Source organism: Mytilus trossulus, chromosome 13 (assembly GCF_036588685.1).
Source record: "Mytilus trossulus isolate FHL-02 chromosome 13, PNRI_Mtr1.1.1.hap1, whole genome shotgun sequence".
In the NCBI taxonomy this organism is placed as follows: domain Eukaryota; kingdom Metazoa; phylum Mollusca; class Bivalvia; order Mytilida; family Mytilidae; genus Mytilus; species Mytilus trossulus.
This window is the reverse complement of record NC_086385.1, coordinates 62442569-62464853: the sequence shown is the minus strand read 5'-3', so window position 1 is coordinate 62464853 and position 22285 is coordinate 62442569. Positions and strand designations below refer to the sequence as shown.

General features: G+C 33.8%; 1 protein-coding gene across 1 annotated transcript in view; it reads right to left on the bottom strand.

The window, feature by feature from the left end:
• LOC134695228 (uncharacterized) overlaps positions 1–22285 on the bottom strand; it is a 142792-nt gene that overhangs the window by 101019 nt on the left and 19488 nt on the right. Inside the window, exons 2-4 of the mRNA XM_063556439.1 lie at positions 19843–19947; positions 16457–16766; positions 209–5404 (exon numbers count right to left, since the gene is read on the bottom strand). Coding sequence (XP_063412509.1) covers positions 209–5404; positions 16457–16766; positions 19843–19947 — 5611 coding nt within the window. The remainder of the gene's footprint in view (positions 1–208; positions 5405–16456; positions 16767–19842; positions 19948–22285) is intronic.

Genomic DNA, 22285 nt, shown 5'->3' with positions numbered 1-22285 from the left:
TCAATTTCAGTAAATCCAATTTTAATTTATATCCAATTTCTGAATTCCACATTTGTATTTCTTTAGATTGTTTTGTATATAAATAAAGCTGTTAGTTTGCTTGTTTTTCTTGTTTTACATTTTACATTTGGAGCCTTTTATAGCTCGTTATATTTATCTATATAAGCAGTATAGATTTTGATCTACGTTAAACACTAAATCTACATACCTGTGATGTTTATCTGCGTCAGACTTGCTCCTCTGAAGAACTTTTTTACGTAGCGACCTCTTTGATTTATGATGGTCTGCCTGTAAAGCTTGAGCCACAGGACTCGACTGATGTTGTTGTAACTTGTCCTTATTACAAATTTCCACATCGGACAAATATTCCACATTCTCCATCAAAATATCATCTAAATCTGGTGCATCAGCTAAAACACCGACAGTTTTCAACCTTGGTGAATATCCAGGACTTTGTGGACTCTGTAAAGGACTATCACTGTCAGTTAACGATTTGCTTCTTGAAACTTGTTTGGCAGGTTTTAGACTAGATTTTGTATCTGTTTCGGCTGTGTGTTTGGATGAAGGGACAGAAACAGGAGAAACATTAGAACTTGTTGCTGTGGTGATTACCGAGGTACTTGGTGATGAGACAGTTTGTTGAACACTAGAGGTCATGGTAATAGCCATACTTTTAATACTAGCAGACGGCACTGTCACACTTTGTGATTTTGAAGCAGACGGCACTGTCACACTTTGTGATTTTGAAGCAGACGGCACTGTCACACTTTGTGATTTAGAAGCTATGAATGAATCAACAGGCGATGAAGATAAAGGTACAGAATCTACAACAGATTTTGCAGAAGATGAAACCACTGATGGTTCCTTTGATGTAACCATGGTATCACTAGTTTTCATTGTTGGACATGGAACACTGTTAAAAGTTTGAGGAACTGAAGCTTTTGTAGAAGACACTGTTGAGACTGCAGTTGTTGACAATGAACTTTCGGGTATTGTACTTTTACTTGAAAATTTTGATGTTGTCATAGAAACTGACGATTTTAATGATTCTGGAACAGATCCTGCAGCAGTACTTGGATGATCTGTTGAAGAAACAATATGTGTTTGAGGACTGTCAGCTGGAGAAACTGTCACTTTTTGAGCACTTGTATTAACAGTTTTGGCAAAACTAGACATAGTAGATTGTGAAGATATTGTTGTCACTGATTTTATATCACTATCCGAGTTCAATGTTTTTGGAGCTTTATGTGTTGTCAAAGTGTATGGTGCATTTGACACCACAGCTGTTTTTGAAACACTTGCAGCTTTATTCATACTGTTCTCAGTTGTTTTTGAAACATCTGTTGGTGATTTTGAACCACTTGGTACTGTAGAATGTTTCTGTACATTAGATGATCCAACAGGTTTCGTGGCACCTGTTATGTTTGGCACTGTTGGTGTAGTAGTTGTAATACCCATATTAGAGACACTTGTTGCTTTTGATGTTGTGCTTGTTTTCATTGCATTCTTTTGGGAACTAGTGGTGGTAATTGTCTTTGGTGCACTAGTTGTGCTAACTGTTTTTGAAGCACTGGTTGTGCTAATAGTTTTTGAAGCACTGGTTGTAATAATTGTTTTTGGAGGAGTAAAAGTGCAACTTATTTTTGGAGCACTTATCACCTGTGTCACACTATTTTTACTATTTGTTTTTGGAAAACTATTTGTGCTACTCATTTTTGTGGCACTCATTGTACTAGAAGCACTGGTTGTGCTAATTGTCTTAGGAGCACTGATTGTGCTAATTGTTTTAGGAGCGCTGATTGTGCTAATTGTTTTAGGAGCACTGATTGTGCTAATTGTTTTAGGAGCGCTGGTTGTGCTAACTGTTTTAGGAGCGCTGATTGTGGTACTTGATTTCAGAGCGCTTGTTGTACTAACAGTTTTTGAAGCATTTGTGACTTGAGCACTAGCTGTGGTTGGTACAAAGGCTACTGGAGAAGATTTTTGATAACGTTTACGGACATGTTTTGGTGATGGAATTTTCGTTTCACTTTGTTTTGTATTTTTTACAGCAGATGTACTCAGTGATTTCTGTTTCTTGTCAGACTTCAAGCTATCAATGTCCTTTTTCCCTTTTTTATCCTCCTCCTTTTGATTTAACTTAAAAGACACAAAATCTCCTTTTCTTTCTAAAACACTAGATTCATCCAGTTTTATATTTTTCACATCATCTTCAGAATACACCTGTCGATTACGTTGGCCATGTTGTTTTTCTTCTAATTTAATTTCAGATTTTTCATTTGACTCATTAAACATTTTCTGAACATCTTTCTTAGATATTGTGTCATGTGAAGACAGCTCAATGCTGGATTTAGGACGAGTAGGTGATTCCCCTAATGCCTGAGGTATGGAGGGCAACTGTCGCCTCTTTTTCTCTGGTTTATCTAATGCACTATCATCCTCAGTTTTTATTGATTTTTGATCACTTCCTAATGACTGATCAGATTCATCTCCAAACAAAAATTTCTTTCTCATTTTTTCCATTGAAAACATGTATTTTCCCTTCTTGTCCTGATCCTCAATTTGTGTCTGACCTTCAGAGGTCATCTCTTTTTTCTTGACCTCTGACTTTCCATCTTTCCTTTTAAGATCATCAGTACTCTTTTTTACCTCCCTTTTCATCATTGATGAAAGAGCTTCTCTAGTCCTGGCATTGATTTGTTCTATTGTTTCATCTTCATCACTATCCCCAATAGAAAGTTTGTGATCTCGTTTAGACAACTTTTCATAATATTTTTCACGAGGTGATTTCACTTCCTCTTTTGGTGTGCTACTTTGTGACTTTTCTGTTTCAGTTACTGATTTAGTTCTTGGACTGTCAGTTTTTTCATGTAAACTTTTAGATCTTGTGACAGGGGTCTTAAGAGGAGAATCTAACTTAACACTGTGAGAACGTGTGACTGATCCTTTCTCGTCATCGTATGAACGAGCCGACATAAATAAAGATGGGACAACATCAGACTTCCCCTTATCTTTGTCTACGATTCTATTAGCTATATAAGCCAGCTGTTTTCTCCTTTCTTCCTTATATTTAGCAATCCTTTCAACTCGTGACAATTTCGAAAGTTCGGCAAAAGAGATTGGAGTTGAAGGTTTCTCACTGTCTGCTACACTTACACTTGACGCTGTTGAGATATCGTCTGACTCAGAATCATCGTCTCGAGATAAAATAGATGCAATGTCTGTTGTTTGAGCCTTTTTATACATTCCTTGTAACCTTTTCCTTTGTTCAGATATTGTCGAACCTACTGATTTCTCTTCCGTTGAACTTACAGATTTATCTCCCTTTGAACCTACAGATTTCTCTCCCTTAGAACTTACAGATTTCTCTTCAGTTTTGTCTTTTGATTTTGAATGAGTGGAGTCAAATGACTTATTTAATGAGATTGATGATTTAGTGTTCCCTGACGTTATCTTAGGACTTTCAGAAGTAGTGGTAGTCAGACCAAATACTGCTGATTTTGGTCTCTCCTCTATTGCTTGGGAAAATTTCTTGACCAAATCACTGTCTGTAACTGATTTTGGCCGCCCTCTTACAGTATTATCACTGTCTGTAACTGATATCTGCCGATTTTCTACCGTTTCAGATTTTGGCCTCCCACCAACAGTTTCAGATTTTGGCCGTCTTTCTACAGTTTCAGATTTTGTTCTCCCTATGACTGATTTGGATTTAAATGGATGATCAATTGTCTCTGTATGAACTGAAATTTTTTCTTTAGTTGACACATGAAAAAATTTTGACTCTTGTTTATCTTTTGTTTCTTTTTTAGCATCATCCAAAGGTTTTGAAAAGGTTCTAGTTTTTGATACATTTTTTTCCGTACTATCTTTCTTGATATAAGATTGACTATCCTGTTTTCCAAACAATAAAGATTGAATTTTATCTTCCCTAGTCCCACTTTCATTTACATCACGTAGTGATCGTAACTTTTCATGAAATGCCTGAGGTGTTTCTACCTCTTCTTTCTTCTGACTACTTTTTACTTTCGGGATATCTCTGACTGAATCAATAAAACCAGAGTCGTCACTCATTTGCACAGATTCTTTTATTTCTTGTACATTTGATCTTGGTCGTCCAGGTGCTTGTTTGTCAGTAGATCCTTTATGAACATCTGAAGTTTCTTTATGAGAAACAAACTCTGTTCCAAAAATGAAAGACGACGGTCGTGACGAATCACTAAAATCTGACGAGACTGGACGAGACCCTAAATCAACAGAAGACGTTTCACTCCCATCATCTTTACTCGAATCTTTTGATAAGTCTCGCCTTCTACACACTTCGTTGTATTTCGATCTTAAGGCTGGGCTGTCTCTCTGACGTAAAATATTTTTAACTGCGTCTGCCTTTGAACGTAAGTCACTGATATGTGTAAATACATCTGCCCCATGATGTTCTGCCTGAGGTTTTGAATCTTTAGACTGATCGGTAGTACTGTATCCCTGTTCAGATGTTTCCTGGCTTTGGGTATTGTATTGAGCTCTACTTCTTGTATCATATTCATGCCGTGTAGGACGAGGGACTTTTATTTCAGTATTTTCCTGTTTAGCTGTTTCTAATTTTTCCTGACTTTCTTTCGCAGCATTTGATTCCCAATCTTGTTTACGTCTTCTCCATTCTGCGAGAGCACTATTGGGTTGAATTTCAGAAGATAAAATATCACCTAGTTTATGTTCTTTTTCACTTTTGTTTGTTTCACTAAGTAGTGAATCACTCTTTAAGCGTTCCTTAAATTTTGATTGGGTAATTCTATTTTTATCTGAATGAGTTAAATCTTCCAGAGCTTGTCGTTGACGCCATTTTGGAATGTTGTCTGAATGTTCATCGAAGGTTTTACTAACAGGAGACAGTAATGACCTTGGGGTAGATTCCTGAGACAAAACAGATGAAGGTCTTTCAAGGTCGTCGTCCTCACTCTTATGTGTAACACTATCAGTATCATGCTTACGTATCCTTTGACGAATTATTGCTAACTTTTCACTGGGGGTCAATTCTGATCTTTGACCTTCTGAAGAATCGCTCCCATGTCTTTCTTTGTCCTTTTTATGTCTCTCCCGATATCGACTATAATAACTTGTAGATGAAGGCTCCTCTAAATCACTCGACACATGTTCCTCACGATGGTCAGAATTTCCATTTTTAATCTGATATGGACGGTGAATTTCCTGATTGTCATTTGATCGGTCACTATATTTCCGGACGTCTGAACGGTCACTATATTTCCTATATTTCTCATTATATGCATCCCTCCAGCTTGGACGTGTACTTTCACTAGGTTCAGTAACAAAATCCTCTAGTTTAGAAGAAGTATATAAGCTATGATGGTCGTAAGGTAGATCTGGTTTATATGTTGTTGTTTCTTTGTACCTGCAAATAAAAATAGAATTCAAATCATCATACTGTCTTCAAAGTGGACTATTAATAAAAACTTTTAATTGTTCATGAATGGTTAAAAAAAATATAAATGCTTGGTAAGGCCTCACAGTCTACCTGTTTCTTAGGCTTTAAAGACAATGAGTCAAGGCTCCATTTTGAAGGTTGTCTTTTAAATTATAATTGTCTACTTTTTTTTCCTCATGACTGAAATGGAGAGTTGTCTCCCTGGCACTCATACCATAGCTTCTTATTTATACAGTTATTCTATGTATATTTCAGGTTTTGTATCATCATTTCATATCTTGTCATCCGAGGCCATTTATTATAAGCTACCAATCAGGTAAAAGTTAAGATCATTGTTAAAAGTTCTATAATAGCAATCACATTACATCTCCTTATTTTACAAAAATAAATTATCTGAGTTATCTCCCCTTATAAGCAAAAATTAAATTGTATTTTAAACAGGTTGAATTGAATGGGCACATATTGATACTATATGTTCTGTGTTTTTTTACGTATTTTGTGGCTAAATTAAAATTAATAATTACATAACATTTTGTTTAGAAGATCATGACTCAACCAAATATTTTAGAATAAATATTAGATAGTATTAGATATTTAAAATCTGTACACCATTATATTTTTAACCTCAAGTTTCTAACAATGAAACCTGCCTTTCTTTATTTAAACCTTTTTAGCTAGATAACTTGAACACCCTTTGTAAACATGCACCAAAAAAATCACAGAAAAACCTTGAAACCCTGTGTAAATATGCACCAAAAAACTTCAATGTTAAAAGATAACATTCCTCAAGATCAATGTAAAAATATTCCAATTTAACATGTGTTGTCTGTTAGTCGTCTCATTTATTAAAATGTTATCTCTTCAGATTTTTATTAAAGAAGTGTTACACATTGAGATGAGTCACTATGATTTGGTACTAGTAGTGATAAACAAAAACATGTAAAGAGTTGTCTCACTGGCACTCACACCACATCATCCTATATCAAAGAACACTTTGAGGGGTCAGTAACTGGCCTGCAACCAGGCTAAATTTATGTCCCTACCCAATAAACCCTCATTTTCCACACTTCATCTAGATCTCTGTTGACTACTTTACATGACCTATATAACGTAATATTCGTTAACTTTTTTCATGAAAATGCACAAAATATTTGCCACTGGACATTAAGAAAACAATAATCAATAAATAATGCATGAAATATTTGCCACTGATCATTAAGAAAAAAATAATCATTAAATCATGCACGAAATATTTGCCACTGGACATTAAGAAAACAACAATCAATAAATCAATCTAGTAGTATCAACAATTTGTTTTGACTTTTGCTATACCAAAAACAGCTATGAAAACAAGCATGATAAAAAGAACAGATATTTTCTAATATCTGATCCTGTAAAGGGCCAGAATGAGTACTTTTGATAGAGTTCATTAGTTATTCCTGGGTATGTGACCCTCCACAGCAACTGCACAACAAAATAGATATTACAGAACCATTAACTTAATAACGCATTCTCAATTTGTAGGAAGAGTCAATATCTCCCTCTAAGAGTAAATGATTCCTAATATGCCCCCTACACTTAAGCCCCTCCTGATGTATAAATATCATATGATATATAAGCTAACATCTGGCTGAAACACAATGACATGCTTGTGTGGTCAAAATATATTATATCTTATGTCTACTGGTATCTATAAGATCTGACAAGCACGGGGTACCAGATAAACGATCCAGTATTGTCCTAAATACCTGTGTTCATATTAATTAATCATTGTGTTATAATTATGTTAATTAATATGGCGAGGGCATTGTGGAACATAGGTATAAACTCTGACAGCTGTGGTAATCAATGTGTAACATTTATTATCGGTCTAAAGGGTCATTTATAATCAGTTTATTAAATGCTTTTAATACACTCATTCATGGTTTAAGGAAGTTTCTACTCAGTTTCAAAATAACAAGCTTTTCATAACATAAGAATATATATTGTTAGGGGTTTAATTAACATTAATTAAAATATATAGGCCAATGTGCTTGTTTTCGAGATATTAGCGATTGGAATTTTGACGGGTAAATGTTCTCTCTTGATTTTTCATAGCTTTATCATTGACAAGTTACAGTTCTCCAAAACTATTAAAAATTAACAAAGATTTTACAAGACTTTTACAGATGGCTTATAATTATACATATACACAAGATTTGTAAAAAGAAAAATGGGGGTCAATTGGCAAAATTTTTTAAGACATTCAAATGGATAAAACAAGAGGATTCCGAAATTCTGACAAAAATCCCTAAACATAACAAGCGAACATCCTTAAGTTTGCTGATTCGCTTCTGCTGAAGGATGTTGAAGCTTTCAGAGGTTGGTAGGTATGACGGAGAGTTGACTCATTGGGGCTCTTACCACATCATCTTAAATCTACATGTATGAAGTGGACAATTACCTAATGAATTACTGCTGTCTAATGATCATATTATACTAGTATATATAGTATCCTGGATTTAAAATTGGATTTTGTTATCGAAGTTCTTCATTTGTATCTTTAATAGTACAATAACTGAGGTGACATAATTTTGAGTTATTATATTCATATCTTACCAACTATTTTCATAACTGACTGAGTGGTTTCAGATGATATCTTATAATTTGTTTATGATTTACTAGACTGATAATAAACATTATGTAATAAGTATAATCACTATATTGAATCATACAGAAAGGAAATAAAGTTTGCACCTAGAAAATGTAAGTTTCAAGACCTTGTTGGAAATAAACCAGACAAACAACCAAAAAACAAGTTCCTTCTATCAGTCTGTATAGGCCTAAGTACATCAATAGAAGTCAATTAAATGAATTTCCAAACTGCCACTTAAAGTTTTAAAATTGTTCAAAAGTTGATATGAAATCAAATACGTTTGTTTACAAACAATTAACACGCAAGTTAAAAATAGATAATTGTGTAAACTAATAGCAGACACAGTTTATAAAGTAAAGTGTTGAAGTAATAAAGTTTACTGATGGTAAAGTGTTGATTAAATTGTTGGTGTCTACATTTATTTACAGCATTTCTGAAAGTTCTTAGAGTGATTATTGGTGATTGGAGAAACTGATTTATGAACCACAATCAACAGAATTAGGTGAAAGTTAAACCTGGAGTGTTCTGTTGTATCATTGGCGGATTTAGAGGGGGGTTCCAGGGGTTGGAACCCACCATTTTTTTGGACGATCAATGCATTTGAATGGGAGCATAAAGTTGGAACCCCCCCCTCCCCTTTACTCTGGGTTGGAACCCCCTTTTTCAAATTGCTGGATCTGCCATTGTGTATCCACTGCTAATTAGCAAGGGTTCAAATTAGTGTAGGTCCAAGGTCCAGGACCTTACTTTTCTAGGAGAGGACTTTTCATTTTTAATTTCAAAAATGTATTCACTGATGTTTATCAAGGACCAGTGATTTCTCAAAGAGGTCCTGGACCTTTCATAATTTAAAGAAAATGTTAACCCCTGCTTCAGTGAAAATCAAACCTTGAGTACTATAAAGTATAATGGTAATATTTTAAGTCCGAAATTTTTGTGTGTATATTATTGAAAATTTTAAAGGAAGGATTAAAATCAGAGATGAATTATTGTGATTTTAGGATAATTTGCATACAATATTAGTTACACAGTGTGTAATTGTCCTAATACAAGAATTTATCGGGTCAATAAAATTCATATCGGGTGAGGCGAATAAATATTAAGGGAGATAATCCCAATTGACGTAATAAATAAGGGAGATAATTCCTATTGACATAATAAATAATTGTACTGAAATATCAGCCAATCAAATTGCGAAAAATTACTCTAAATCAGGAAAATTTGCATACAATTATATTTATCCTTATTTATTACGTCAATTGGGATTATCTCCCTTATACCATTGACCTAATAAAAAAAAAAAATGAGTTGCTTCATAGTCCTTATATTTTAATTTTTCACAGTTTTAGATTAAATATCTAAAATATATTTTGTTGATATTGTCCTTATATCAAATTTAAATATAATAATATGTAATATAATTAACAAAATCAGGATAAATTCGTTACACAGTGTTCACCTCACCAGATATCAAAACTAAATGCAATTTCTTTTTCTTCAATTTCTTGCAATATTCATTCAGTTGTAATTATTCACATTAATAAAAACTTCCCAAAAATTTTACAATAAAATTTACAGTATCATTATTGACTGGCAATTAGCAGTAAACAATTTAACCTGAAAGTAACAAGAAGCTGTTCTTAGTCATTCAGCCACTACCATGCTTAATGGAGTCAATCTTAGATAGATATAGATATATATCTGCAAAGAATGGAATTATTTCTAGATACTGTTCAGATTCTATTGATGTAACATTTGGGGTGATAGAACTATGTTTATCATAGTTTAGTAGGCATTCAAAGAAAGTACTGTAAATTCAGCATTTATTATTGCGATTTTGTCATTTTAGACTAAAATGCGATTTTAAATTTTGCTTTATTAAAAATAATCCTTTTAATGCATGTAAAAATTTTCAAAGTGTGAGTTTAAATTATTGCGATTATAACCCACTCGCAGTTTTCACGATAATAAAAACCTTGCAATAATTTCTGAATTTACAATAATGATCCAAAGGGGATCACAAGTTTTTGCCCCAAATGAAGGTTCCATAAAATGTCAATAGTACTGCAAATTTAGAAATTATTGTATACATTTAATATTGCATAATGGGCAAAAACGAAAGTTTAATTATTGCGATTTCAGAAAAAAATCATAAAATAAAGGTTATTTTTACAGGGATAAATTTGAAGAACTTTAACATGATAAACTGGCTCCTTCTTAAACCACTTAATGGACTGTATAGATAGAAGTTATTTGGGGATACTGACTTCAATATCTTTTGATGCAATTCCATAAAGTGAAAGCTACGCCAAAAAAAAAACCTTCATTGAAGTCGATCCAGGTTTAGGGGACGACCATTTGATATTCTGGGGGGGGGGGGGGGGGGGCCAGGAGGATTTTGAAAATAAATAACTTAGCCTTGATAATTACAACTAGAGGCTCTCAAGAGCCTGTATCGCTCACCTGATTCTACTTGGGTTTTTGAAATCATATAAAAAAATATAAAATTTGGCTAAAAGTGACAACACAACCTCATTTATAAGGAAAGGAACATCTTTAATTTCATTCAAAAGTCCCCCACTGGCGGCCATCTTGGATGACGGATCGGCTACAAAGTAACAACACTTGGTCAGCACCTCATAAGGAACATTCATGCCATGTTTGGTTTTATTCCATTCAGTGGTTCTCTAAAAGAAGTCATTTGTATGCATTTCCCATAGGGTCCTATGTTAAACTAAGTCCCCTGCTGGCGGCCATCTTAGATGATGGATCGGCTACAAAGTAACAACACTTGGTCAGCACTCATAAGGAACATTCATGCAATGTTTGGTTTTATTCCATTCAGTGGTTCTCTAGAAGAAGTCATTTGTATGCATTTCCCATAGGGTCCTATGTTAAACAAAGTCCCCCTCTGGCGGCCATCTTGGATAATGGATCGGCTACAAAGTAACAACACTTGGTCAGCACCACATTAGGAACATTCATGCCATGTTTGATTTCATTCCATTCAGTGGTTCTCTAAAAGAAGTCATTTGTATGCATTTCCCATAGGGTCCTATGTTAAACTAAGTCCCATGCTGGCGGCCATCTTGGATGATGGATCGGCTACAAAGTAACAACACTTGGTCAGCACCCTATAAGGAACATTCATGCTATGTTTGGTTTTATTCCATTCAGTGGTTCTCTAAAAGAAGTCATTTGTATGCATTTCCCATAGGGTCCTATGTTAAACTAAGTCCCCGGCTGGCAGCCATCTTGGATGATGGATCAGCAACAAAGTAACAACACTTGGTCAGCACCTCATAAGGAACATTCATGCCATGTTTGGTTTCATTCCATTCAGTGGTTCTCTAAAAGAAGTCATTTGTATGCATTTCCCATAGGGTCCTATGTTAAACTAAGTCCCCCGCTGGCGGCCATCTTGAATGATGGATCAGCTACAAAGTAACAACACTTGGTCAGCACTCCATAAGGAACATTCATGCTATGTTTGGTTTCATTCCATTTAGTGGTTCTCTAGAAGAAGTCATTTGTATGCATTTCCCATAGGGTCCTATGTTAAACTAAGTCCCCCGCTGGCGGCCATCTTGGATAATGGATCGGCTACAAAGTAACAACACTTGGTCAGCACCCCATAAGGAACATTCATGCTATGTTTGGTTTTATTCCATTCAGTGGTTCTCTAAAAGAAGTCATTTGTATGCATTTCCCATAGGGTCCTATGTTAAACTAAGTCCCCGGCTGGCAGCCATCTTGGATGATGGATCAGCAACAAAGTAACAACACTTGGTCATCACCTCATAAGGAATATTCATGCCATGTTTGGTTTCATTCCATTCAGTGGTTCTCTAAAAGAAGTCATTTGTATGCATTTCCCATAGGGTCCTATGTTAAACTAAGTCCCCCGCTGGCGGCCATCTTGGATGATGGATCAGCTACAAAGTAACAACACTTGGTCAGCACTCCATAAGGAACATTCATGCTATGTTTGGTTTCATTCCATTTAGTGGTTCTCTAGAAGAAGTCATTTGTATGCATTTCCCATAGGGTCCTATGTTAAACTAAGTCCCCCGCTGGCGGCCATCTTGGATGATGGATCGGCAACAAAGTAACAACACTTGGTTAGCACCTCATAAGGAACATTCATGCCATGTTTGGTTTCATTCCATTCAGTGGTTCTCTAGAAGAAGTTCAAAATGTAAATTGTTAACGACGACGACGACGGACGACGACGGACGACGACGATGGACGACGGACGCCAAGTGGTGAGAAAAGCTCACTTGGCCCTTCGGGCCAGGTGAGCTAAAAATAAATGGTTTGTTCTTTGGTAGTTTGAAAATAAATTACCTGACTTGGAATGTATTGAAAATAAATAACTCAGCAGGTCTTTAGCTTCTTGGGCCTTCAGCGGTCCCAAAACCCTTCAAAAAAATTTTTGCCTCGCTCCGCTCGCCGAAATATGTTTGACAATACTTTTGAAAAGGCTACCTAAACCAAACTTTGATACTATGTACATTGTATATATTCAATACATGTATATTGGTTGGGTATATCAAGGAATTGTATATTATACAATTCCTTGGGTATATAAATGATTCTTTTCGTGGAGAAAAGTATAAAATACTTAATCTAATTATACCAATTGTCTTTTATAATATACTATGTATTTGTGTTTCGTTTGTCCTGTCTCGCTATGTATTATCTTAATATGTTTGTATATCTTGTCCTCTTGTACACAAGTATGTGTCTGAGGTTATGAATAAAATCTTGAATCTTAAAATTTTTGCAGGGGATTTAATGATTAATTTTGATTAAATGATACACAATAACTTGACTGTACATGTATTATTCATAATTAACAAATATTTTTAAAATTGTATGTGTAAATGAATAATCAGTCCCTTGCTATAATGAAAATGAAAAATCTTGCTTCAATAGTGCAGAAAATGAATAATGTGTCCTCTTAGTTTACAAAAATAAATAACCGATCAAAAACAAATCCTCCTGGCCCCCCCCAGAATATCAAATGGTCGTCCCCTTATATTATTTTTAGAATCTATTGATGTAAATTCTTAATGGATTTTGTTAAAGAGAGATTTATCCAATAAAAAAAATAACTTTATGCAGAGGTTTCCACCTAAGAAATTGTAAAGTTTATCATCAAAATTAAATGATTCTGAAGGTTGTCTATTAAGATGGGCTCATCCTATCAAGAAAATCAATATTTTGGGAGTATAATGGGTTAAATAGGAAAGTTATTTATTTTCATCAAGGAAAATCAATGTTTTTGAGAGAAATTTAAATTAGATTAGAGATAAACTTGGTAAGCAAAACAGTTAGTGGTTTTAAGAGAATATGCAAGTTTATTATCATAAAGAACAGCATATTCATCAGTTTTGTTCATTTCCACATGTTCATCAGTTTTGTTCATTTCCACATGTTTGGAAGGATTCTAGACTACATTTATATGAGAAAGTTCCTCTCCCTAATTATTGTTCTTTTCAGCCCATCTCTCTATTATTTCTCAATGTTCAGAGTTAATGGCAGAAGTACTTTTGTAAGAAAGCAGTTTAAAGAAAAAATGTTTGAAGAGCAATGGTTATAAAGAAATTATATTTTTTTTTTGTAGAATCTGGGTTAATGTAGAAAGATGGTGTAAAACCTTTCTGTTAAAGAGAGAATGTGAACCTATGAAATATCAAAGTGAATCAGACAAAACCAATATAGATATCATAACAGATCTAACACTTAACCTTTCTGTTAAAGAGAGAAAGTGAAGCCATGAAATATCAAAGTGAATCAGACAAAACCAATATAGATAGCATAACAGATCTAACACTTAACCTTTCTGTTAAAGAGAGAAAGTGAAGCCATGAAATATCAAAGTGAATCAGACAAAACCAATATAGATAGCATAACAGGCCCCGTAAAACCTTTCTGTTAAAGAGAGAATATGAAGCCATGAAATATCAAAGTGAATCAGACAAAACCAATATAGATAGCATAACAGGTCTAACACTTAACCTTTCTGTTAAAGAGAGAAAGTGAAGCCATGAAATATCAAAGTGAATCAGACAAAACCAATATAGATAGCATAACAGGCCCCGTAAAACCTTTCTGTTAAAGAGAGAATGTGAAGCCATGAAATATCAAAGTGAATCAGACATAACCAATATAGATAGCATAACAGATCTAACACTTTATCTCTTTGTCATTACCATCAAAACAAGGAATACTAATAGAGCAACTATTTCTTTAAAGAAGTCAGGTGCTATTTTTAGGATCACATGTTAACATCTTTGCTCTACTATAAGCAATAATGTCCAAATTGACCTGACAGAGATGTTTCCACTGGTAAAGAATGACCTATACTGACCTACTTACTCTAAAACATTTGGACAGTGGCAAATATTTCATGCAAATAAACATCAAATCCTGAATTACAAAAAGGATTGCAGTGGCTGAAGGATAATATTTTTACACTAACTAGGGGTGGATTTAGGCTGGATGGGCATAATGGGTGTACCCCCTGCCCCCCCCTGTCCCCCCCTCCCCCATCAAATTTGCTAAGCATGGGTTGTCCTCAGCTTAATAAAGAATAGTTCAATAATTTTGCCTCAAAATGTTTTTCATCTTGCTCCCCTTTGCTATATTTTAATTTTATTGGTGTAAAAATTCAGGATTTTAATTGAATACGTTAAAAAAAAAATAATACAAAATTTTTGCGACTATTATTTAGAATGAAAACTTTTATAAATACGTTGATTTTTTGGGGGTGGTTTCTTCTATCCACGAAAAACAGGGGAAATTTACACCCTGCAAAAATAAACCTCTATTATGGTATGTGTTATTTTTACCCTTATTAACTATTTTATTAGCAATGGTTACAAATGTTTTGTTTTAGTCTTCTGATTCAGGACTTTTTATTTTTTTCATATTTTTTGCTGTTCCTGTCCAAAACAAAAGTATTTGTGAGTCTTCAACTTATGTAAATATAAACTGATTTACTCCTCTGTTCTTCCGATGAAACTACAGTAACATTTATCCAACTTGACTCCAAATTTCTGAGGTACAGAAAATCCAATCAAACAAACCTCTCACTTTGTCAAATTCATAACCAATATTGCAGTCATCTTTGTCTGAAGCTACGATGATAGAACCAAGATGTAAGCCTAAGGCATTTGAAAAGTAAACCAAGCTATTACCATGGTAACCAAGTGAAAGTGATAAATAACCTGTTAGATCTACAACCAATGATAAAGAAGAGATATGACAGTTATGATGAGAGTTCTACACTTCAAACTATTACATCATTGGCAGAACTCTCTGTCACAAAACATAATAATAATAGATCCCACTCAACAGCATCAGACCTCAGATATATATAGATATTATGTAATGGAATTGATACGTAAATGAAAAAGTTTTTGTTCACATAAATAAAGAGTAGTGGCATTGTGGGGGTATACTTCAATTAGACAGCAACCCAATGACACATTAAAAGTCAATTATTTTTTCATTTATGCAGTTCGTTTTCTGACTTTCAATTTCATGAATTTCATGGGTATATGTTGAATTGGTCAAACCTATAGGTTTAAACATTCTTGAAAATCCAATATTTCCTCAATCAATGAAATATTGATATCAACAAAAATAAAAACAAGAATGTGTCCATAGAACACACATGCCCCACTTGCACTATCATTTTCCATGTTCAGTGGACCGTGAAATTGGGATCAAAACTTTAATTTGGAATTAAAATTAGAAAAATCATACGATAGGGAACATGTGTACTAATTTTCAAGTTGATTGTACTTCAACTTCTTCAAAAACTACCTTGACCAAAAACTTAACCTAAAGTGGGATGAACGAACGAACAGACAAACAAACGGATGGACAAACAGACCCACAGACCAGAAAATATAATGCCCCTCTACTATGGTAGGTGGGACTATTGTAGGTGGGGCATAAAAATCACAAAAGACATGGATTCAATTGATAATATATGGTTTTCACTAATATGAAAGGCTCAACTTGTTTAACCAACAAATTTTCCATGGACCTTGATCATACAAGCTCTGAGTTTAAACCCCACTCGTTCAGGTGCACTTGACTCCAATCTTAATTGACTAGGATTAACAGTTTTCCTATTGAGGGCCATGGATTCTCCGGGCACACCAGCTTCCTCCACCAATAAAAACTGACCGTCACGAAATAGGCCAAACGTGGCGCTTAAAAGTGGCGTTAAAACACCACCAATCAATCAATCAATTCAAAATTTCAGTAGAGACATTCAAATTTTTATCTGATGACTTTTTTTAATTTGCTTTATTGATATTATTTAAAGTGACTTAATTTCTTGAAAACATCAACTTAAGTATTACCTGTCGTAACCTGTAGTTCTATGTGAAGTCTTTTCATCTGTACCAAAACTTCTCCCGTCATATGTTGAACCAGTATGGGTACTAGATGGCTGGTCATAACTTGTACCTAAATAACTGCTCCCTGTAGCTCCTCCATATCGAGAATTATCCCCTAAACCATGTGACCTTGAAACATAACCATAAGATCCAATGGAAGAGTCATAACTCTTTGGCGTATCGTAATTTTTCTGTGTATCGTAACTTTTGCTGGTATATTTTGACATAACGTCGTATGAGGGAAGCCCACTTCCATAAACACTTAGATTAGGAACTGAAAAAGAGAAGATAAATTGTTACTGTGCTGTAATGAAATACAATTTTAACAAATATGAGAACTCGTTGATTTAACAGATATTAGTCTCTTTACACCATTGTATCATTGGTTCAAATACTCAAATATCTTCCTCTCAGCATTGCATTAAAATATGTATTGCTAGGGATATAGCAAACACACCAAAGCAGGTTTCTACTTCACCTAAATAAAACAATGAATTTGGTGGGAAAAGACAAATCTGAGTTTCCAGATTAAACATTCAGCAATGAATTTGGTGGGGAAAAGACAGAACCACCTAAGCACCAGTATGAATCACCTCTGATTAATATTTGTCTAATAAATCTATACTTCTTTGGTACCTTATCAACATCTATATTCTCTAGTACTTAATCATTGTCGAAGGAGACTTGACAGTAGTTATTATAAACCATCATGTCCTTGGAAAGGAATTACCCATTATGTGCTGCTGTCAATTACATTGTGTAATTTATTAAACTGTTTTACTCATGAAAAAGTTATGTAAGATACAGATTCATGAAGCAAAAGTTATTATATTTTTAATAGTTTCATTAGCCTTGACTTTCTTTTTTTTCTGTAATTTATTAAACTGTTTTACTTTGGAAAAAGGTATGTATGATACACTAGGAGTTATTATATTCTTGACAGTTTCAACTACCCTTTCCATCCCAGGCATTTTTTTTATACAAAAGCTGACAAATTCCCGAGACCAAAATTTGAAATTAAAAACTGCACATGGTCATTTCAAAATGCTGAGTAACAAAGTTTCCTGGAGACACATTTGATTTATACTCTAGCAGTAAAAACTTGGTTTCCAAATTTAAAAAGAAACAGAACATTATTACCAAAGTCTAGCCGGTCTTTTAAATAATTATATTCTGATTAATGATTACTATATGTGATGAATTACGATTAAAGCTGTTATATAATGAGAAGAATCAGTTTTGACAGTTTGTTATTTCTTTTGATTAACACCACTTTCAGCAACCCTGACTATATTATGGCAGCCTGCTTAAACTGGTAGAGAAGGCCGTGGGATACCAGAAGAGACCAACTTTCAGAAGAAAAACTAGAACTCCTTGTCCATTAATATCAGTCATTCACACCTTGCAACAAACAGGGTACCAGGAGAAAACAAACAAACTTTAGCAGGAAAACTAGAAATGCTTGTCAATTAAGAATGCTGCAACTGCTTTTCCAATAAACAATTTTTTTAAAAGATATATTAATAAAATTGATAGTATATAAAAGCAAAAAAAATGAAGGGTCTGTGTGCTTGTTTTCGATATATAAGCCATTGAAAATTTGATGGTATATAATTCTCTCTATACATTCATACAGTTTTGACAGTAAATATACTGAGTAAAAAATGCATCAGATGATATAGATACTGATAATGAAGTTCTCTAGGAGAATTCTCTTCTGACAAATGATAAAATCGTAACTATGTGAGATTCTTCATAGAAATATTTGTGATAACTAATTATGTAATAAGCCATACATTATACATGTACTATACAAAGATTTGCCAACAGATTAATATCTTTCAACAGAACTAAAGCTAATTTGAAAAATATTTTTTGGATCTTTTCAGTTCTGAATTGATAAGTGTAAATAATAATTTTTTCATCAGAAAACAATTATATTTTAATTCTATCCTTAACCAATAAGACAGTCACAAAAGAAGAAACAATTGAAGTTCTAAATCATAACCCAGTGTATTCCATATTTTTTAATAAATTATTATGAATGTTGACATTTTTGACCTTGAGAGTTAATCTATTTGTTTGTCTGTATGGTTGATTGTGTATTGACCCTGCCCACACTTTATATGTATGTACTGAATATACTTTCAATACCTTTGCATTTAAACAGGAATCTAAATGTTTAATGGTTATAGTACTGAATATACCTCCAACACTATTGAAACTTAACTGGAATCCTAATGTTAGATGGTTGATCAAATATTCATGTACAGCCAAGGGTCAAATCTATCATTAGTCTTCCTGTAAATAATATATTTGAGGGGGAAACATATGTAATACATGTTCTCCAAAATGAATAAAAACCAAATATTTCTAAATATCAGATTGAAATCTGAGTCTGTTCTAATTGAAAACAAACAAACTAATAAATACATTGGTATTTGTTTAATAAAGTCTTTTTGAATGGACGATAAATAAACAGGATAAAAATTTACATTTTGTACTTGTTTAGATGCTTGAATGATTAAGTGTTAAGTGAAAATAGTAAGATATATTTATATTATTTAAAATATATATTTCAAATACAGGGCTGGGATTTACTGTGCATATCGTGTGTGTTTGTTTTTTCTACATTAGGGGGAGGATTGAGATCTCAAAAAACATGTTAAACCCAGCCGCATGTTTGCGCCTGTCCCAAGTCAGGAGCCTCTGGTCTTTGTTAGTCTTGTATATTTTTAATTTTAGTTTCTTGTGTATATTTTGGAGTTAAGTATGACGTCCATTATCACTGTTCTAGTGTACATTTTTGTTTAGGGGCCAGCTGAAGCACGGCTACAGATGCAGGAATTTCTCGCTGCATTGAAGACCTATTGGTGACCTTCTGCTATTTTCTGCTCTTTGGTCGATTGTCTCTATGACACATTCATCGTTTCCATTCTCAATTTTACATCTGTAGATTTGCTCCAATTTCGAAGCACCTGAGATAATCACCAGGTTTTGAATGGACCGAATCTTCAGTTTTCTGTGCAGTTTGTAATTGTAAATTGTTGTTTGCATTTCTTTTTCTGTTTATCTGTTATAGACCGTCGTTTCTGTTTTTGATTATCAACTAAATTTTATTATTACCATCTTTGTATCTTTCCCTCCCTTTTTTTGTTAGTAAGTTCCAAATTCTTGCATATATTAAGGCTATTGAGCTATGAAGGTACATATATACATAATACAGATGTAAAGTAATTAACAGATCTCATTACAGTAACAAATATATTGGTATATATACATTCATTCATCTGTAGCCAGGGTCCAAGGTGAAGGTTATTCATAAATGTGACCTTGACATAATATCCTACCTCCATATCCGTTGCTAGGGAGAGTGTATGTGTAGTTACTGTAGCTTCCTGGATACCCATAACTGGAGGAATCAGACACTGACCTACTGATGTAACGTCGTCTTCCTGAAATATAAATAGGCAAATGAAAAACATGTTTAAAAATATATAAAATGAATAGACCAATGAAAAATGTGTTTACAAATATATAAAATAAATAGGCCAACGAAAAAAACGTGTTTGCAAATATTGCACTTCGGACTTCTCATGAACTGAATTTGAATGTGCATATTGTTATGCGTTTACTTTTCTACATTGGCTAGAGGTATAGGGGAGGGTTGAGATCTCATAAACTGCTAGTAGTCTGTTGTTATTTATGTATTATTGTCATTTTGTTTATTTTCTTTGGTTACATCTTCTGACATCAGACTCAGACTTCTCTTGAACTGAATTTTAATGTGCGTATTGTTATGCGTTTATTTTTCTACATTGGTTAGAGGTATAGGGGGAGGGTTGAGATCTCACAAACATGTTTAACCCCGCCGCATTTTTGCGCCTGTCCCAAGTCAGGAGCCTCTGGCCTTTGTTAGTCTTGTATTATTTTTATATTAGTTTCTTGTGTACAATTTGGAAATTAGTATGGCGTTCATTATCACTGAACTAGTATATATTTGTTTAGGGGCCAGCTGAAGGACGCCTCCGGGTGCGGGAATTTCTCGCTACATTGAAGACCTGTTGGTGACCTTCTGCTGTTGTTTTTTATTTGGTCGGGTTGTTGTCTCTTTGACACATTCCCCATTTCCATTCTCAATTTTATTAAACCCGCTGCATGTTTGCGCCTGTCCCAAGTCAGGAGCCTCTGGCCTTTGTTAGTCTTGTATTAATTTTAAATCTACGTTTCTTGTGTACAATTTGGAGTTTAGTATGGGTTTCATTATCTCTGAATTAGTATATATATTTGTTTAGCGGCCAGCTGAAGGACACCGCGGAGTGCTGAAATTTCTTGCTGCATTTAAGACCTGTTGGTGACCTTCTGCTGTTGTCTGTTCTATGGTTGGGTTGTTGTCTTTTTGACACATTCCCCATTTCCATTCTCAATTTTATATATATTAAATAGAATACTTAATAATAAGCTTTTTTCAGACAATCATGAATCAATCAATAAAATTGATTATCGCTATTTTGTGCATTTTTCCTTTGATCTTTTTTGTGATAATTTTCATATCATGCTTCTCACTTGAGATGGAAACATTATCGCTAGAAAATAAGGAGACCATGTGGCTTTGCTAACGAAATTGACATTGAAATTGACAACGTCGTCATAGGTAAAATAGCGATAAACAGATTATCATTGGTCATCTCAACTCGATTGCTTTTCTCACTTTTACTGTTCCAGCTCAAGCAAGAAAATCAATCTCGTTGAGATGATCAATGATAATCTATAAGTATAGAAATGGGGAATATGTCAACGCGACAACAACCTGACCAAAACAGCCGAAGACCACCAATGGATCTTAAATGCAGCTAGAAAATCCAGCACCCAAAGACATCAGTGTTGGAACTTTCATTTATAAGTGCCTACAAAAATTAGAAAATCAGGAAGATAATTCATTGCAAAGTACCTGCAATCACTCCAAGTTTTTTGGGGGTTCAGTAACTACAGTCTTTTGTTTTCTATAATGTGTACTATTATTTTTCTTTTGATTGTCTTTTGATTGTCTTGATGTGTTTTTCTTTTTTTCTCCTATATTGATTTTGAATGCTCTTATGGTACCTTTCATCTCTGTAAAAGTTTATAACTGCATTTGCAGTTATTGCACATCCAATTTCCCGAAACCTTAAGTTATGAAATGATCATACAAAATATATACCAAAAAGAAATAGGAATTCATATTGAAACTTTGGTTGTTTCTTTCAAAACAGTTCTTCATGAAGTACAGTAATATAATCTTAATCATAGGTTTTTTAATATACTCTACAAAATTTGCACATCCAATTTAATAAAACCATTATGAAATTTTCATAAAAAGAAGATTGGAAAAAGAAATATGAATTCATAATTGAAACTTTGGTTGTTTCTCCATGAAGTACAGTAAGATAATCTTGATCATAGGTATTCTTTATTTACTCTACAAAATTGTATTTAGACAAACTGCAATAAACATGTCATTCAAAAGTCAATCTTCAACTAAATATTTCATTCATAAAAGTTAAATAACTCAAACTGAATACACACAACCAATAAATGGAGAATAAAACATGTCATGCCTAGGTAAAATGATTTCCATTATATAAATACATGCCTTAAGTAAAATACTTTTCCCCATATAAGCACATGCATAATGGATTCCTCATAAATGTTACGTAACTAAGTCATATATATACTATTTACTTTTAGGGTTGGATTATTTAAATTCACAAGAACTGATATTTTACATCTCTACCAATATAACATTATTATACC